The sequence below is a fragment of the Kwoniella pini genome, chromosome 4 (genome assembly GCF_000512605.2).
Source record: "Kwoniella pini CBS 10737 chromosome 4, complete sequence".
NCBI lineage: Eukaryota > Fungi > Basidiomycota > Tremellomycetes > Tremellales > Cryptococcaceae > Kwoniella > Kwoniella pini.
Genome location: NC_091719.1, coordinates 1635624 through 1655351, shown reverse-complemented (window position 1 = coordinate 1655351; position 19728 = coordinate 1635624). Strand labels below are relative to the sequence as shown.

Below are 19728 nucleotides of genomic sequence, written 5' to 3'. Positions count from 1 at the left end.
GTGTCAGAGGATGAGCGATGAGGAGGTTGAGGGTGGTCAGAGGTTGAAGAGGACAGGAAGAGAATAAGTTGATCACGAAAATATACAGCTAGTCTTCACATCAATTGAGATGTCTCCCCAACATTATTTCGGGATTCAATCTTTTTTCAATGAATGGTGTATCGGGTATAGCCATGAAAGCGGAGTCTCCGAGGAATGTTTTAATATTAGGAATAGGCCGTGTTTACCGTAGATATATTAAAAGGGTATACTAAATTAAAGATTACATAATTGATTTGATTATAAGGGCTGTGCACATGAGCAGGAATGAGCGCGTCACTTTGAAATCAAATAAAAAACAAGTAACAACAAACAGGTAATTATTAAATCACCTTATCATCATCAGTAATTCAACAAATCATCACACACTCAACTTTTATTCAAGGTATTGTATTGCCACCACGATTAGACGAATATTAACGAACAAGCTGGAGAAATCATTAAGATTGATAACGAATAGAATAGGTGAAAAAAGATAAACAAATCAAATTATACATGGATGGATTATACATGGTATATAAGCAACAAAGATGAATCAACCACCCGAACCTAAAAGATCACAATCAACAACATCTTTATCCAGATTATATCATGGATCAGGAGGAGTAGGAGGAGGAAAACAAAATGAAATGAATAATAATGAAGAAGAAGAATTAATTGATCCAAAATTGGATTTTTGTAATTCATTTTGGGGACAAGGTGATAGAGGATTTGAAGTGATAATGGCTAGATTAAGAGGAGCGGGTAGAACGGTAGATGAATTAAAAGGATTTTGGAAAGAGAGGTGAGTAAAGTCACTTTTAATGGTAGTTAGGTACTCTTCTGGCAGTTAGGGGTGGGATGGGGGCGAGTACTCCGGTGGCTAGGGGTGGGATGGGGGAATATAGAGCCAACACTGAGAGAATTGAACTCTTGCTGACATTCTTTCTTCATCCCCGCAGAGCAGCAATAGAGGAAGATTACGCTAAACGATTGAACAAGCTATCGAAACATGCGATAGGCAAAGACGAGATTGGCGACTTATCAGATGCTTTACAACACTTGCTGACTGAAACTGCAAGTCAAGGTGCTTATCATGCTTCCTTAGGGAATGAGATACGTCAAACGGTCGAAAATCCCACAGTAGAGCTGGCAGCCAGATTGAGTAATTTGAAAAAAGGATTACAAGCTAGTATTGAAAAAGGCTATAGAAATAAAGGATTACAAGAACAACATGTCCACAAGGTAAGTTTTCTGACTCCCAAAATCTGCATGTGAATACCTTGCAGAGACTAACTCGCTTACTGGACTGATTAGGCAAGAGATAGATACGAGCAAGATTGTCTTAAACTCAATTCATATACTGCTCAATCATCCTTGACTCAAGGTAAAGAACTAGAAAAGCTGCAGACTAAATTAGATAGAGTGAGGCAGACTATCGGGGCAAACGAACAGGATTTTAGACAATTCGTTAAAGTGCTAGAGCAGACTCAAGCCAGATGGGAAAGTGAATGGAAAGGGTTTTGCGATGTGAGCTACATTCCTAATCTGTCGGAATGATCATGGAAATTCACCAAGAATACGAGCTGATTCTATTAACGTCGGATTGATAGCACGTCCAAGATCTGGAAGAGGATAGATTGGCTCTTACGAAAGACCTAATTTGGGTATACGCCAATGCTGTCTCCCAAGTATGCGTGGAGGACGATAGTGTAAGCTGCATTATATACTCTCACATCAACCAGTCGAGCTGATATATAACCGGTAGTCATGCGAGAGGATTCGAGAGAAGCTAGAGCAATTTGAGCCGCACAATGACATGCTAAACTTCGTCAAAGGCTGGGGGACAGGCGATATGATACCAGGTGAGCAGGAAAATCTTTTCCGCCACGAGCGTAGACCTGACTCGCCATGTAGATCCACCTCGATTCATCAACTACAATGCCGGTGAATCATATCCCACCCAACCTGCCTACCACGTCTCCCACTTCCAACGCATTTCTTCTCGTCCGCCTATGCCACCCTCCTTGGCTCAACAAGCTGCGTCTCAATCAGAACCTGAGGCCCAACAACCTGAAGAGCCGGAACAGGAGATCCCTCAAGCCAATGGTCACGATAAAGATATGAATGGTATCTCCGATAACTTTCAACGTACTACTCTTAAAGACGAGCCACCTTCGAATCAACCGGCGCCCGCGCCCCCAAGTCAGAAGAAGAATCCTTTCGGCGGAATTGCTCTTCCTGGTTTGGCGAACTCTACCTCACCACCGCCACCCGAAGATACTTCCGGTAAATTCTCTTCGATGCCTCCTCCGCCTACCCCGCCCACAATGACTATGCCTGAGCCCCGCATACCATCTCGACAAGGTAATAACAGCCCGGCGCCTCGGATGGTCAACCTTCAGGAGGATCCAATGGCGAAAGCTTTGGCTGATCTACGAAGAGAGCCACCGCCTCCTGGCAGTGTCAGACGGAATGCCTCTCACCGACGACCTGAATCTGTAGTCTCTGCCTCAGGATCAACACGTAACCAATACGGAGGAATCAAATCACCATCCTCGCCTGGACCCAATAGAATGTCATATCAGCAAGGTGCGGCTCCAACCCACTCTCAGTCTCGAGGATCGGTCGATATGACCCTCTCCCCTCCTCAACCAGGCCATACCGCAGCAGCACTAGCCAAGTCGATGGAAGAGTTCCGTCAACAGTCTTCTCGAGGTCCAGGCCACGAAGCAAAACGGCAATCCGTCAACTATTCGAATTTCGGCGACGATATCGTAGGAGCTCATCCTACTTCTCGACCATCTTCACCTAGTGTAGCCCCCCGAGGCCCATCTCCAGCAATGATGCAGCCTCCCACACAGCCCGCCACACACATCGCTGATGAAGTCTTGAGCCAGTACCACCAAGCTTTCCCTGGAGAAAGACAAGAGCGAACTAGGTCAAGAGCAGGATCCGTCATCTCTTCTCACTCTCGTGCGGGATCTTACGTCGAACAGCAACAACGGCCACCGCCTTCGCCCGGACGAGAAGCGTTTGCGGGTATAGGTGCAGGTGGAGGTAGATCGCCTTCGCCCCAACCAGCCGTCTTCCGATCTCCTTCACCGTCCCCAATGATGTCTCAGGGATCTCTTGGGCCCCAGAATCTTGGAATCAGTCTAGACGCCAAAGGAGGCGTGGCTCAAGACACGATGGCGGAGCAGTACAGAAGACAATTCGAACGACAACAGGCTCAGCAAGGTCCACCACCTCAACAAATGAGTAGTTATCCAGGACAAAGAAACAGTCAATATGGTCAACCACCACAACCATACGGACAAGATCAACGAAACTCAACGTATGGAGGACAACCACCTAAATCTCCTTCTGCTTCTGCACAAACACATGACCGTTCTTCGATATATGGCGGTGTGCCGAAATCACCCGTCGCTGGACCTGGTCAAGGTCAACCTCCTATAAGCGGTAATCGACCTACGTCAGGATTCAACCAGGCCCAATCGTTTGGCGGAAGTGCGTCTTCCCATCAAGGATATAATCAACAACCTCAACAAGCCCCTCCACCTCAACCAGCGTACAACTCTTATCCTGCCCAATCTCAACAACCTCAATACCCGGGGCAACCTCAAGGATACGGCGGATCACAACAGCAACAGCCAAATGGTCCACCTCAACCTGCTTACGGACAACATCCTTCATCTCAATATCCTCCTCAAAATCAGACCAATGGTTATGGTGCTCCCCAACCTCAACAGTACAATGGATATCCAACTTCTCCATCAGTAAACCAAAATCAATACGGGAGATCAGCTAGTCCCGCCCCTCAAAATCAATTTGCCAGGTCTGCTAGTCCTGCACCTGTACCTCAGCAACAACAATATGGATATAATAGAGAACCTTCACCTCAACCTCAATATGGTGGTAGTGTAGGTAGAGCAGGTCAAAGTCCAAGTCCACAACCTAATCAACCTCCTAATAATGCTGCACCAACCGGACAATGGAGTACGACTGGATTACCTGTTTTGTTCTGTAAGCATATTTTCATTGAATCTTATAATCAAAAGCTGATAGATCTGCGTGCATTTAGATGTTAAAGCTCTATATGATTACGGTGCTCAATCATCTGCTGAATTTGATTTCCAAGCTGGTGATATTATAGCGGTAACCTCTACACCTGAAGATGGTTGGTGGTCCGGAGAATTACTTGACGAGGCTAGAAGAATACCTGGTAGAACTGATTTCCCTAGTAACTTGTAAGTGATGATTGGATATTTTGATTGATTAATACACAGTCTTTGCTGATCGTTATGATATTGTAGCGTTTGTTTATTCTAGTTTTGAATTAATGACAGTATGGCTTATGGTTTATGGCTCTTAATGGTTGGTGATGTGTTTAATTATTCAACTGATAGATTGATATCCAAGGTAGAACAGAAAGGATAAGTATATAGGACGTTTGTGTATTAATGATTATTATGCATTATACCCATCTTCCTTTTGTATACATACGAAAGGATTGTTGTGATCTACAAAAGTAAATTTACCTCCACTTTGAGTTTCGCGTATAGGATCACCCCCTATGGGAATTATGACGGAATGGAATTTGGATAAAACAATAACAAACAGATCAATTTCTGAACACTTTCTTCAGCTTGTGGTGTCATCCAGTCAGACTTTAAAACCTTGTTTGCCTGTTTATTGCATCGATCGGAAATTGGCTGAGGTTGAGTCGATCAGGCAAGATGGACGAAGAAGCTGATTTGGCTTTGCTGGTAAGCTAGAGGTTGTTGAGCATCAAATTCGATATCTGACTAATTTGGCTTTGATTGTAGGATCAACATTTACTCAAAACGAATTTACTTTCTCAACGAATGACCAGTAAGTGAAAGCTTCTTTAAATACCGTTTGGAGTGATGAAAAGCTTACTTGAAATTGGAATCTAAGATATATTAGGTCAATTGGATAATAGATTATCTAGATTAGATAAAACAATTGCTCCATTAGGCTTACAACCTTTAACAAGGAAAGATGCTAGTAAGTTGAAACAATTATATACATATCATTATATATATTCATATTAACATTAACATTCATCATAATTAGATATCGAATCTATTTTACTTCAATTAGAAGGTAAATCAAATACATCAATAATAACAAAATCTCCTATATCTTCTTCTTTAGCACCTATACGTCCAATTAGAAATATTCCAATAAATTCATCTTCAACTTCAATGATAAATACAACTTCTACAAATGGAAATGGAAATGGAAATGAAAATGAAAATGGAGAAATAAAATCAATATCTAAAAATTCTTCTATAAATGTAAAAGGATATAATTTAGGTAATCCAATAATAACAAATTTAAAAACATCTGATTTTAATTTAAATGAAGAAAAAAATGAAATAAATTTATCACCAATACAATCTAATAATCCTTCAATAAATAATTCACCTGCAGATGAAACTGCTATTTTAATTAGAGGACCAGATTTAATGTCTTTAAATGAATTTTTTATTTCAATTGATGGAGTTATTTTAGATTTAGAAAGAATGTTTAAAGGTTTAATGCAAGGTAGAGGTGGTGCAAGAGAAATTGGTGTAAAAGATTTAGTAAGTTTTAAAAAATCAAATTGAAATGTCTTTTAATTGATTTTATATGGTGAAATGAATTAGAGTAATTTAGTAGAAATTGGATTTTCAGGTTTAACTCAATTATTTTTGAAAGTTTCAAAAGATGGTATGGGTAAAACCATTGATGCGGAATCAGTATTAAATAATGGTAAGTAATCAATTCGAAACGTAATAGCCTTTGATAAATAGTCGATGATGAAACTCTTTGAATGATTTATACAGGACCTCCAACACCGCCAAACTATTTCTCACCACTAAATACTCTCTTACCGCTGGTAAATAAGATCACAACCATACTATATCCCCAAAATCCTACGCCGAAGACAAGCTCAATTGTTCAACCTATATGGGATCAGACAATAGCTACTTTTGGAGATATGAGAGGAGATTGGTTGTGTCGTTGTCTAAGTAGGCTGATCTCAAGATTAGAGGAGAGCGATGAAGGTGGAATTTGGTCTGAAGGCAGAGGAAGAGAGAAAGTTCAAGGTTTAACTGTATGCTGGGAGAGTTTGCTGAGTCTTGTCGAGGCGAGTTGATCTTACGATCTACTTTTGACAACGCATCATGGCTGATAAGGCATTATATCACAGGCAGAGACTCTTCTAATAACTACATTATTCCCTTCAAATCCACCGACAAACTTGCTTCAATTCACTTTACATGCTCCAACTGAATCTCTAACGCGACTCTTACAACCAACTTTGAACACTGTCAAGCGATCTCTGTCTACTCATATATATTTAGCATTAGACTTGTATCGATCATTGACTACTATCCAATCTACATGGGATACAATCATATCAAAATGCTTATCAATGACAAACACACCAACTTCACATGAAACAAAAGAATTATTAAGCATACTAAATCAACCTGTTTCAACATTACGAAGTTTGTCATTACGATCTTTCCCTGAATTATTGGTTGATATTAAATCTTCTCGAATTGATGGACCCCTAACTTCAAGTATAGCGGATATAACTTATAGTACACTTGGTTATTTGGAAAATATGAATGGATTTGAAAAGCTCATTGAAGGATTATTAAGTAAAAGTCATTCAGAGAGAAGTTGGTTAATGGGTCAAAAAGAAAGTCCCAGTCCGGCAAGAAATGCTAGTGAAGAAGGTGGAATAGTTAATCTTTTCGTTGGTTAGTGAGATTTCCAATCTCGTGAAATGGTTCAGGTTCAGGCTTACACTAGTGGATAATACAGCCGACGTTCTGGGTACATTACTGCAACATCTTGATGCGAGAGCGAGAAATATGAGAAGACCTATCGGTCAAGCTTTCTCTTTGAACAATTGTGAGCGAATTCGAGGCTATTAGTGAAGCAATGAATGGGCTGTAAACTGATTTGAATGTGATCTGATAGTATCGCATATACGAAATACCACTTCTTCATTCAAATCCGATATAATTGGCCCTGGAGCAGAAGATATGTTAAATAAAGCATTCAGAGATGCTAAGGGGTAAGTTTCATACTAGTCTTTTCGTCAATTGACTGGAAGTTTTGTCGTTATTATTACTGTTCTGACAATTGTAAAACATAGTCAATATTTATCAGAATTCCATTCACTGGTAAATACCTTGACTACCACTCATTCAACTCCACGATTCGGAGTGACAGTCCCACAAGGTGAAAGACATAATTTAAAAGAATCTGCAACTCAATTCTTTGATAAATTAGCAGAATTAGAAAATGTTATACTTCAATATCCACTTAATAGGCAAGATCCAGATATGAGAGATAGAATAAGTAGAGAAGTTGAAGTAATTATCAGAAATGGTTATGAAGCCTTTTGGGGTAGATGTGCAGGTAAAGGAATTGAAAAGTGTGAGTGGAGTTTCCTGTTTCAGGTTTCTATCAAAGATTGTTTGATTATCATGGTAGTCATTCGTGATGAAAGGCTCATTCCTCTTGGGATGGATGTAATAGATTTACGAGGTTCGCCTGATGATATAACGAGAAGAGTTCAGGCTATGTTCAGATAATTTGAAATTCTTTGATAATGCTTACCATACTAGAATTGACTGGAAAGGGAAGTAATGAAGATGTTGATTATCATATATCTTATCTTGACCATTGATAAATGTTGTATAATAATATGAATATTTTGATGTCGAATTGTTTGTCAAGGTGAGATGACCGGTTGAAACATTACCGAATATGAACACCGCGTATGCGAGATAATTGCTTGTCCTTCGATTTTCTCCTTTTGTTGTTGTTTTGTTATCATTGAATAATATTATAATATTGGAAATCTATACACTAAGACGATAAAACGATTACACGATAAGAAGCTATAAGAGATCTTCGAATAATGTCAATTTCGAATAATATCGAAGAATTGAAAATTGAGAATTTAAGTTATGTTGATATACAAGTAAGTCTCGATTGCGATTTCATTTTTAGTAAAAGTTCTATTATATCTTGAACTCTTTTCAATATCTGCAAATTTTCGATAAAACTCATCATGTATCTCATTCGAAATAATATAGAGGGTTTTTTTTTTTTTTAAGTAATTGAGCTAATTGAATAAGATTTTAGCATGATACATTAAATGTTTTTGATGATGTTGAACAAGGTATAATAAATTCAGAGGATATATGGATATCAGGTGTAAGTTAAAATTTTATTAAAAATACATTATAATATAATTTAATAAAATCTGATTTGTTTTAAAATTTTGAATAGTATAAATTTGGAGAAACTTCAATACATGGAAAAGCTAAAATTAAATTAAGTGAAAGAGGAGGATCTGAAATTATACCTAGAGATAATAATGTAGAAATAGAAAGAATAAATAAAGTGAGTGAGGGTTTTTTTTTTTTTTCCTTCATAATTATAATTTGGTATATATATTATCGAGCTTAAATTGATTGTGTTTATTTTTTCGTAATAGACTCAATTCAAAGTTTCTATACCTAAATTATTAATTCAAAATCGTACAATTAAATTTCCAAAACAAATTATATATCCACCTTATAAAAAATCATCAAATCTTGATGTAAGTAAAATGAATTTCTTCTTTATTGTTTTCTTCAAAAGGAATTGAGGAAATATAAAATGCTGACATTCATGATTTTAGGCACCTTTACATATAAATTCAATTTCTTTAAATCCTAATACACCACATATAGTTATAGGAGGACAAGATGGATATTGTACTATTTTATCAACTACTTTAAATAGTTCGGAAAAACAAGTACAATTAAAAGGACATGTAGGAGATGTTTTGGATGTTAAATGGTTTCCAAGTGGAGAAGTAAGCTCTCAATTTCATCTCACTCTTTTAGAAATCATTCATACTACATAAAGGTTTTGAGTTGTTGTTTAGAAGGGGTTTTTGTTCTGACGAATGGATTTTACTTTAGGTAATCTTAACATGTTCTTCAGATTTATCAATACGTATATATGGAAAAGAAGGTATAAATCCACGTACACTTAAAGGACATACAAAAACAATTACTTCAACTTATATAATTGGAATAGGTAAAGAAATAATAACATCAAGTAAAGATGGAAATATAAAATTATGGGATATATCAAAAGGAAAAGAAATTAAAAATTGGTTAATTGGAAAATCAATTGAACAAATGATAATAATTGATAATTCATCAATTATAAATAAATTTAATTTAAAAAGTGAAAGAATTGGTTTATTAAATGTTCAAAATGGAATTTGGATTCAACCTCTTAATAATAATAATAATATTGATGAAAAAGGATGGTTTATTGAAAATGAAATTAAAAGTAAATTAATTTCAATTTCTTATGATGAAAATTTATTAGTTAAAGGATATATGAATGGATTAATTGAAATTATTAAATTGGATAATCTAATTAATAATGATATTAATATTATTGAAAAAGGAAAAAGAAATAAAATTATTAAAAGAAATGAATCTTCAATTTATTCTTTGAATCTTAAAAAAAATAATAATGAAGGATATAATTTATATATAGGAACATTATCTGGATTACCTGCTTTAATTTTTATAAAAGAAATAAATAATGATGAATTTGAAATTGAAATTAAAGAAGAATTAGCAAGTTGGAATTCAGAATGTATAGAAACTTTTGATATTGGAAAAGAAGGTATTTGGTGTTCAGGTGGAGAAGGTGTATTAAAAAGGTATTGAAGAATTTGTAAATTTCATAATCATCTTATTATGAGATTTACAATTTATGATCTCCCTCTATTGATTGATTTTAGAATTAGATTACCCAGAAGATTAAATGGTCATTGATGCAATAATGATTTACCTATGTCAAAGAATTCCCCCCCCTTGTCCTGTAACTCAAATGGCTATTTTCTTGAAATCAAAACTTGAATTCAAATGAAATCAGCTGATAGAATTTTGACTATTGTATCATCGTTCTATTCAAAATAAATCCAAATAATAATCACATCATGTTTATACAGGGTATATAATCTAATTTATCGTAAAAAGACCAAATTGAAAAAGGAATAGGAAGATAAATTGTTGTTTTGTATTTTTGATCTTATCGATCTCGCGAAAGTGCTAAGTGAGATTCGTGGTTAGCTGTTTTAATCAGCAACTCGAAATTAGACTTGGGGGGATGATGTAATACTCACGGTTATACATCAAAAGTTTCTCGATGAGGTCAACTATACATTTTCCGTTAGCTTCATTCCATGATTGTCAGGATGATTATCAATGACTAAGCTCACCATGTGTCAATACCATCCTTCGACAACAATATCGTTTCCTGAAAATCATGATCATAATATCAGTCTCTATTATAAATAAATCGTTGAGATTTTTGGAAAATTGCTTGACGGCCATATGCGTTTTACTACAAATTGAGGTTTTCAAACTTACAATTGCAGTCGATCCAGAGCATCACTACCGTTGAATCAGAATATTAGTAAACACTACGGTATGAAAGTCACAAATCAGGAAATAAATCTCACCCTTCATCCACTCCAGCAGCTAATAATTCCAAATAACTATCCCATAAATTACCTATCACTTTACCACATGAGAAACATCTAACAGGAATGATCTATTTGTGGAAAAAGAATTCAGCTATACTCTATGCTGTCTTACGCAGATTCAAGTCGATGAAATCTGACCACTTACCATCTTAAATTCTCTGATTTATTTTTCTATATCTGTTTGAGATTCCTGAATGAGCTTCAAAAGGATGATAATAGCAAATTTCGAGATTATTATTATTGTTATTGTTTCAAACAAAGAATTAATGAAATGTCTTTTTGCGAAGGTTATTAAAAGAGTACTTCTGAGAGCTAAATCTGCCAGGAACAGAACTGAAGAAACGGAATCAAATTCTACACCATACATATCATCTTATACGGATTGAGATTTAGTCCACGTCATGCTTTTGTATTGAAACACGTGATTATCAAGATGATATGTTACGTCAACAATAGTACGCGTTGATATAATACAAGAAAACGAGCGTGTTTGCTTTTGATTTCTTTTTTTTTATTTTAAGAGTAAACGTATAGGAAAGGACTCAAGATTTGTAATGCAAAGATCGTTTTAGTAATATCACAAATTGATTAATATGCCACCAAAGGCTACGACAGCTACGAAAGCTGTTCCTCCAGCTCCAAGAAAAGTTAGAACGACAAAAACTACTACAATAACAGCAACGAAAGATTGTGCAGATGAGTTGGTTGAAGGATTAGGTAAATTGAAGATTCAACCTATACCCAAACGCACAATTGTAAAGGATTCATCTAGCACATTGACGACTGCAAGTTCATCAAAATTGCCCTCGACCAAAAGGCCAGTAACTTCAGCATCAGCTAAAAAGATCCCGGCTCCGTCTTCTAGCACATCTGGATCGAAGGGCAAATTCAAAGTTACAACCGTGGAAGATACCCTACCATGGGCAAAATCAGAATGCCCAGAAGGAGAGATGAAACCTTTAGACAGGGTCAGAGGTGCAATGCAAGCTATCAATAATGCCTCGAAAGATCTGTCAACTGCAGTTTCCTCGGGATTCAAGTATACAACATCCTCCCAAACACCAACACCGATCACGAACGGCAAGGGCAAAGAGAAGGACACCAATCAAAGTGAAACAAATGAATGGACGAACGAAAAGGTGGGAAAGATACTTGATGTTTGCAAGATTGCTTTTAGAGTACTAAGGGGACTTGACGAACAAGGTCATTTGCAGAATAAAGGTTTAGACGTTGAACGGAGTTCAATTGGGATAGTTGCGAAATGTATCTCTATGGGAATGGTGAGTGATACCTCTACGCAGAACAAGAGAACAAAGTAACTGAGATCCGGAGCAGTTCCAAATAGCCATGGAAATGCTTGTCGGTTCTCGCCCGGCTTTATTACGGCTGTACGATCCTCGTCCTAATCCCATATTACCCAAGATGAACGGTACTGCAACACCCTCATCAGCCTCCGCTTCGTCACTGAAATCGGCCGCGCCAAGGAGTCATCCAAGCTCATACAAGTCCACCAGCCGTGTCACTGCCGCTGTTGAAGGGGCTCCGAAAGAATGGTTGGAAATGGGTAGACTACCTTCATCGAAGGACGGCGGGGAATTGTCTGAGACATTGAGATCGCTATTATTTTCCGTAATGATGGCTACCTGGATATGCTTGCTTGTACTTGTTAAGAATAAGGAAAAGGTGAGTCCTCGAGTCTTGCGAGCTCGGCGAAAATCGATCAAGCTGATATATCGGGAAAGCTACTTTCGACCTTGGCAATACCTTCGAATACTTCTGAAGAAGATCTCCTACATCCGTTAATTCTGGCCTCTTCGATACCCATACCTCAAACAACCTTTTACTTACATAATTTCTACCGGCAAGTCACCAATATAGCGACACTTCCATCCACCTCCTATTATCTTCAGCTTCGGCATCTCTCGTTGTTATCAATGTCAATCACAATCACACCTTCCTCAGATTCTAGAACAACACCTACACAGTTCTGGGATACTACCCATCGCACGATACTACAGATAGTCAAGGAAGATGACGGGAAAGAAAAACTTCGAGAAGCAGCTCAAACGATAGATCACATTGTCGGATGGGTTGAAAATCTAGCAAAGAGACGGGGCGAGAAATTCTGGTTCGAGGGTAAAGGATGGCTAGGTTTGGTGGAAATGTGGATAGGTCTAGGTAGAAGGGTAGGTCAAATTTCCTTTTCTTTTCTTGGAGTTGGAAGACAAGCTGAGCTTATTATTTAGCTGGGGGAATCGGAAATCATCGACCGACCCCTAGCTCTGTTGGCCACCCCCACCTCTATCTCTTCTCCTCCGTCCACAGCAGGGCCAGTACCTTCTACTCCACCTTCGGCAGTCATTGTAACGAGCGCAGTAAAGACACCCGTCTCTAGAAGTAGCGCAAAATCGAGCAAGATAAGGAATCCGGAAGCTGAAATAGCCAGAGTCTGTGGCGATCTGGCAAAAGCGAGCTTGCAATTTGAAAAGGCTTCCTCACCAATAGACCATAGCCTGAATGTGGGAGATTTGATTACATTGGCCTATTCCATCACCTCGTTGACCGTCGATGGCGAATTTGTTGATATAGCTGGGAAAGCTATCCGAGCTTTCGAAAGAGTCAGAAGAGGATGTTTGAAGGATTACAAAGTCGCGAATGACTCAGGCTCAGCGGGAATGGAAGATGTGAAGGAATGGCTGAAGGGATCAATCGAATTCATTGAAATCCTTATAAATCCTTTAATATTAGTGAGTCATGCTTACTTGCATTGTCGATCGCTGGAAAGGAAAGTACACTTACCGGTATCCCGCTAGGACGCAAGCTTGACCAGAGAGCTCTTGATGTCGCTGACAGATACCCTGATCCAATATTTCAAACCCTCCCAATACTCCTCTTCCTACCATTACTTACAGCGCGCTCGAGTTTTGATCGATCAGACAGCCGACATCACCCAAGCTAAAGATAGAGCAGATTGGCTGAGATGCTTGTCTACAATAGCATACAACGGAGCTGGCCAGTCTTATCGATCAAATCGTACAGAAGAAGCTCTAAGCTTGACTGAGATCAGTTGTACGTGGGGGGCTGAAACGCTAAGATTGATGGATGGGAATCAACAAGAGGATAAATTGTTTACGGGTCTGCGAGAAGGCATGAGTAAGAGATGGGAATTGTTATCTGGATGCCATCAGCGGTTGGGCCAAAAGGAGGTGGGTACAATAGTCTGACAATTCGGTTGAAATTCACCAGCTGACTTGATTATATTGGTACTGGTGTATCAGGAGATGTTTACGGCGTATTCACATGTCTTCGCTTCCCAGTCTCCCCAGATTCTTTCCCAAATCGCCGAATCATCAAGATCTAAATCCGTCGCGGAGGCTCTTGCGCCTCATGCTGAACTTGACAATTCGCTAAAGAGGCTCGTCAGCCTTATACTTTACGAGCCTAGCTTATACCTTACACATGGCAGACGATTGATACACCTAATGCAAGAGGAAGCAGTGCCTCTCGGGTCGATAGGTGCTATTGCGGAAAGGTTAATGGGACTTTTGGAAGAGGGAGAATGGAAAGACGATATAGTGAAAGTCAACCTGGAGATTGGTGATGCCGTTCTAGAATTATATGGCGAAGAATATCCGATACGAAGAATCAGGTCAGTCACTGGAACTTCCCGGTAGAGAGCATCGAGCTGACTTTGCTAGTCGTAGGGTATTGAGCAAGATGCTGCGGACTATTCTTACATCTGGTCAAAGTATGGACAGGTTTGATGGACTCGTAGAGGAGGCGAACCGCTTGTCGATTCAAGGAGTGAGTGCCGTTCAAGCTTCTTTGAGCCTGCTCTATGACCTACAGTCTGTACTAACGAATTACCTAGGATCATGGCCAGGACGTAAAGCTCTGTTCGTACAAAGCGGAATACGTCTCTTATAGCTTGATTCTTCGAGCAATGCAATCGTATCACACTTCACCTCATCCCTCTTTGGACGTATTGCAAGCCACAAAAGAGGTAGTGGAGAAATTGCGACAAATCATCATACCTCCTACATCTAACAACGTCGTTTCAACCCCGGAGAAAGGCGCTCCGACAAGAAAGACTCCGTTAGGTAGGAGTACTACCACCAAAGCTGTCCGGCCAACCCGTGCAACCACTAGAGTAGTCTCTGAGCCCAAGAAGGCTATAGCAGCACCATTGCTCAAGAAGATTGTTACCAAGAAATCTACTACTAGTACGTATGCCTAAGCTCTAAGACGAAAAGGCTAAGCTGAGACGGAATGGGTTCGGTCCAGCCTTGACAACTCAGAAAAGGCGGTCTAGCGTTTTGTCTACTTTAGTATTTGACGATCTGAAACGTTTAACCGGTCTACTTGGTGAGCTGATGCACAGACAACGTATTTTGATTGACAGCTAATACTCTGAATTGGAAGGATCTCTCTCTACGTTGCTAGGGCTATTGGGCCATTCACTACAACAAATCGAAGTTCTGAAGCTCCTTAGAGCATTCCAGAGGAATAAAGAGGATTTGGTTGATGGCAAGTCCTTTTGATCTTTATATCCACTATCGAATGAGCTAATTTCGTCGTTGTCTGACAGACTATATAATAAGATCAACTCAGCTCGCTACCGAATATCAGAAGTTAGGTAAAACTTCTCGAGCAGGATTTGTGTTTACCCAAGCTCAGAGGGTGATTGAGCAATCGAAGGTTTTGGTGTCGGCTAAAGTCAGAGTTGAATCGGGCTTGAGATTTGCTGCTTTCCTTGCACTGAAAGGCGACGTCAGCAAAGCGTGAGTCTTGAAGTGGCCTCGTCTGCTGCGGACGAAGTGTCTGGCTGATTATGCCTGTTTCTTGAATTAGTCAAGAAATATATACAGCAGCATCGGTCCTGGAATCTGAGATTGAGGAAAACAAGACTGGACCGTATGTCGCACGCGTTACCGATCGATGTGACCATTTGGAAAGAGCTGCTTGGGCGAGAAGGGCGGCAGCCGCCATCTACGTCGCTCAGGTAAGCTACAGTAGATAGCATTGTCTTACGATGTAAAGCTGATGATCTTCATAGGATGATTCTACGGGCGCTATCATGCAACTGTCAGCATCTTTCAGACTGCTCAGTCGAGCAGCAGATGCGATCTGTCGAATTGCTGCTTCCGTGCCTGGTCCGTCCACACCAGCAGACAAAGCGATAACAGAGGATGATCCTTTTGGCGCACCACTGCCTCCGTCGGCGAAACCGAAAGTGGATGGTGCGGATGAACCTTCAAAAGATAGCAAAATAGCGAAAACTCAATTGAATCAGTCTACTTTCAACGGTAAACACTTATCAGCATATCAATGGAATATAGCTTGTTCTTTACTAAACACGATATTAGACTTGTCGAATGCGTTTGCTTATAGGGGAACAGTGAAAGAATGTGAATATTTCCTTAATTTAGCTTTGGGAATGGCGGAAACGGTTAAAAGCGATGTACTTCAAGCTAGAATTCAATCTAAGCAGGCTGAATTATGTTTCAGGATGAGGAAATTTGAAGAGATGGGCGAGAAGCTTGAAAATGCAAATACCGCTCTCCATGCGGTAAGTCCAAAATTCAGATTTAGCTCCAGTCTGGATGATCCGGATTAGCGGATAGCTGACGGGGTCTGAGGGCGGCGTATAGATTGAAGGACCTGATATGGTTGATCTCCACGTGCTTAAAGGGGACTTGTACTCACGTACGGAAATGCTCGAAGAAGCTGAACAAGTGTTCCAATCGACTTCAAGAGATATCGAAGGTTTGGATAGGGTATTCGTCGCGAATGAAGCTGTTTTACCAACGTGAGTTTTCTATTTACTCTCCATGAATATGCATGCTGAATCAGCGGGATTGGATTTCAGGCCAAAGAAAAATGCTTTACTTGCTGTATCCACTTCAAGTGTACGAGCAAGTTTGACAAATAGCAAGCTTGGTAAAGGGTCAGAACCTCTATTACCCACTGCTCTAGCTCATATTCTACGCCAATACGGTGAGTCGCCGTTGACAGTCATGGTGATTTTCAAGCTGACATCTCCGTCACGTAGCTTGGCTGCTGAAAGAAGCTGGATCTAAGGAAGAATGCGAAGAGCTACTGGCGCAGATCAAAAACTTGCCGTCTTCTACCGAAACCACAGTGAGTTAGCCTCAACCCGTGTCGATCTCGCAATTGACCCGGAAGTATAGGCGGAACAATTGTTGCTAGAAGGTAGAATCGCTTTACACGAGGCTTTCAATACCTTTAAGACGGATTTGTTCATGAGTTCACTCACTGAATCTGGTATGTCATCAGCACCTTCGGTTAAACTCCAGCTAATCTAAGCTGAATTGCAAATAGCTGTTGCTATGCCTATGGGTGCACCTGCGAAACGAGTTGCAGATCGACAATCAACTCGTCAAAGTATCCAGACTGTCCTGACTAGAGCTGAAGAGGCTTTCCTATCCGCTTTGTCACTTGTTTCGGGAAGTGGTAAAATCGAGGGTTTAAGACAAGCTTGTCTGGCTCTAGCATTGCTGAGGACCTTTCAAACATCCCTTGGAAATGGTAGCGAGGAGATCACAGCCTCAGCGGCGGGCATGTTGGGTGAGATTTCTGATTTCGTCAAGCAGAGTAACGATATTGAGCTGATCATAAGGGTCATCTAGCTTCGAGCTCAGCGATTACCCTTCAGAGAGAATTACTTGAAGCTATTGAGAGCAAATTTGTCGATATTGTCAACGATGACCTCACCTGGCCTTCTCTCTTGACCGCCCCCGCGACTCCACCTGAATCTGCTAGTATGGATGTTGACGACATTGAGCGGTCGATCGAAGTGGTAACAGAAGATCTAGATGATCACAATGGCAAACTTCGAGCATACTGGGAGAAGATCAAATTGAAATATTCTTCCAACTTGATACAGACGCCTGACTTGAAAGATTTGAACATTTTACCTCCCGATTGGGCTGTGATTTCGATCAACGTTACAGATGATCGGAACACCATGTTCATATCAAGGCATCAACGCGATCATCAACCAATCGTTTTCTGCTTACCCCTTGATCGACAAGGTAGGAGAGAAGGTGAAGATGATGAAAGTCTATTTACGTTCGATTCTGCTACCACCGAGTTACAAGATATCATTAATTCTAGTAACGATTCTGCTCGTACAGCCAAGAGTGTAGTCACTCGAGAAGATAAGCTAGCATGGTGGGAAGGGAGATTCAAACTTGATGCGAAAATGAAAGAGCTTTGTGAGAGTATAGAGTTTGTGTGGTTAGGCGCATTCAAGGTGAGAATCTTCTGCTCTCTTTGTGTTCGAAAGTAGTCAAAGAAGCCAAAAACTGATAGTCTTACCCATGTCCTTCAGACAATATTCAGCCCGCGATTACCTGATCCAACGAGCTCAATCGCCGATCTCAAACAGCGTCTAACCAAGATATTCGATTCAGCCCTCGCTGCTACAAGTGGGGGTGCATCAAAGCCACGATCAAGAGCTTCTTCAGTACCCACGTTGCCTAAGGTCGACTTGAATGACTCGCTGCTTGCATGTTTTGTCAATCTAAGCAGTAAATGTAAAGATGAAGAAATAGAAGATTTAGTATACTTTATTCTGGATGTATATCAATTCCATGGTATCCCTGTGGCGTTATCAGAATTAGATATTGATCAAGTGAGTCTGGCCTCTGTTGTTCTTAGCTGGCTTTAGTGCGCGCTCCTTGAAGGAGATCTTCGAGCTGATCATGGATTACTGGTAGATCTCGATCGATGTCAAAGCTGCTCTGGAAAAGGTCGAATCGAAAATTGCTTTTTCCGGTCTTACACCTTCAAAAGATGAACACCTATTCCTGGCACTAGATAAGAACATTCAACCTTTCCCCTGGGAATCTATACCAATTTTGAGAGGTAGACCGATAAGCAGAATACCTTCTCTATCATTCTTGTTGGACCAAGTGAAAATGTCAAACCACCTTAGGCCTTCTCTTAGCCAATCGACCGCAAATCCCGACCGAAATGGAGAAATTGATGTACGTAGAACAGTCAACTCTAGAAAGACATTTTATATCTTGAATCCCAGCGGCGACTTAGATAGAACGGAACAACATTTCAAACCTTACATAGACGATATGGTTAAGAAAGCAGGATGGAAAGGTATAATTGGAAGACCGCCTACTGAATTAGAAATGGCTGCTGCCCTGAAAGATTACGATTTAGTGTTGTGAGTACAAGTCATTCTGATGGTCTCTGATGGCCAACTGCATCTAATTCTGAAGCTGATTTTTGTACATGATAGATACTTTGGTCATGGAGGTGCGGAACAATATATCAGATCTCACAAAATCCGACATTTACCTCAATGTGCGAGTACGATGTTATGGGGATGTTCATCTGGTCATTTGAGAGAACAAGGTGATTTAGATAGGACAGGTACTGCATGGCATTATATGGTCGGGGGATGGTGAGTCGACTGATTTGATAATACGATTTCCAGCCCTCGTAGAATACTTTAAGTGTATGTGTTCTGACGCAGATGTATTGTAGCCCTTCACTTACGGCAAATTTATGGGACGTGACCGATAAAGATATTGATAGATTATCATCTCATGTGCTCAAATTACTTCATCTCGATTCAGCGCATTTACCAGATTCAAAATCTAGAACAAATACCTTATTACCTCTTTCAAACCTTTCAATCGTCCAAGCTGTCAATGAATCTAGGGAGGAATGTAAATTGAAATACCTTACTGGGGCTGCACCTGTAGTATATGGATTACCCGTTTGGCTCCATTGATTTTTATCAGTAATTGCGCATATGCAACTTTGCGAAGCTGCTCAGAAACATGTCATGCAGAGTTGTGTTGTATGCATTGGGAAGTTTTGGACAAATTTGCCTCCGCCCCATTCATAGACATCGTGTGAAACTTTTCGACATATACAATGAGGAAAAAGCACGAAGTCAGTTTGGGTTGTCCTATTCACGGTTTTATCGTAATGGAAGATAATGAGTAATTAGCTTAGTAAGGCTCAGATGGTTTTGCACATATTATGGTACTGATAATCCCTTTCCGGTCTGTAATACTCAAAGGGTATGATGAGATATGCGTTAGTAATGAAGTACATGTCAGGTA

The 19728-nt window shown here is 39.8% G+C and overlaps 5 protein-coding genes across 5 annotated transcripts; 4 read left to right on the top strand and 1 right to left on the bottom strand.

Moving 5' to 3' along the window:
* Nucleotides 1-569: 569 nt before the first annotated feature.
* Nucleotides 570-4272, top strand: I206_103634 (uncharacterized protein; the record flags this gene model as incomplete). The annotated part of the gene is made up of 7 exons (XM_019153137.2): nt 570-823; nt 981-1263; nt 1336-1548; nt 1632-1730; nt 1787-1883; nt 1936-4044; nt 4103-4272. The coding sequence occupies 7 exons, from the start codon at nt 570-572 to the stop codon at nt 4270-4272; spliced, it is 3225 nt and encodes a 1074-aa protein (XP_019013298.2).
* A 485-nt stretch (nt 4273-4757) lies between these two features.
* Nucleotides 4758-7643, top strand: I206_103633 (uncharacterized protein; the record flags this gene model as incomplete). Its single annotated transcript, XM_070202804.1, has 11 exons — nt 4758-4787; nt 4848-4893; nt 4960-5049; nt 5119-5630; nt 5694-5799; nt 5874-6178; nt 6242-6800; nt 6865-6954; nt 7024-7120; nt 7202-7485; nt 7588-7643. The coding sequence occupies 11 exons, from the start codon at nt 4758-4760 to the stop codon at nt 7641-7643; spliced, it is 2175 nt and encodes a 724-aa protein (XP_070058905.1).
* A 329-nt stretch (nt 7644-7972) lies between these two features.
* Nucleotides 7973-9794, top strand: I206_103632 (uncharacterized protein; the record flags this gene model as incomplete). Its single annotated transcript, XM_019153139.1, has 6 exons — nt 7973-8035; nt 8200-8271; nt 8347-8460; nt 8555-8659; nt 8741-8917; nt 9027-9794. 6 exons carry the CDS (start codon nt 7973-7975, stop codon nt 9792-9794), a joined length of 1299 nt encoding a protein of 432 aa, XP_019013300.1.
* A 364-nt stretch (nt 9795-10158) lies between these two features.
* Nucleotides 10159-10763, bottom strand: I206_103631 (DNA-directed RNA polymerase I, II, and III subunit rpabc5; the record flags this gene model as incomplete). The annotated part of the gene is made up of 6 exons (XM_019153140.2): nt 10159-10178; nt 10253-10285; nt 10349-10386; nt 10500-10523; nt 10592-10683; nt 10761-10763. 6 exons carry the CDS (start codon nt 10761-10763, stop codon nt 10159-10161), a joined length of 210 nt encoding a protein of 69 aa, XP_019013301.2.
* Nucleotides 10764-11208: 445 nt separating this feature from the next.
* I206_103630 (uncharacterized protein) lies at nt 11209-19391 on the top strand (the record flags this gene model as incomplete). Its single annotated transcript, XM_070202803.1, has 23 exons — nt 11209-11895; nt 11951-12298; nt 12358-12801; nt 12862-13362; nt 13429-13821; nt 13894-14264; nt 14320-14419; nt 14487-14838; nt 14900-14980; nt 15038-15142; nt 15204-15396; nt 15467-15617; nt 15672-16184; nt 16267-16424; nt 16524-16612; nt 16668-16756; nt 16807-16900; nt 16958-17203; nt 17266-17891; nt 17970-18272; nt 18358-18818; nt 18894-19058; nt 19142-19391. The coding sequence occupies 23 exons, from the start codon at nt 11209-11211 to the stop codon at nt 19389-19391; spliced, it is 6720 nt and encodes a 2239-aa protein (XP_070058904.1).
* Between the last annotated feature and the right edge of the window lie 337 nt (nt 19392-19728).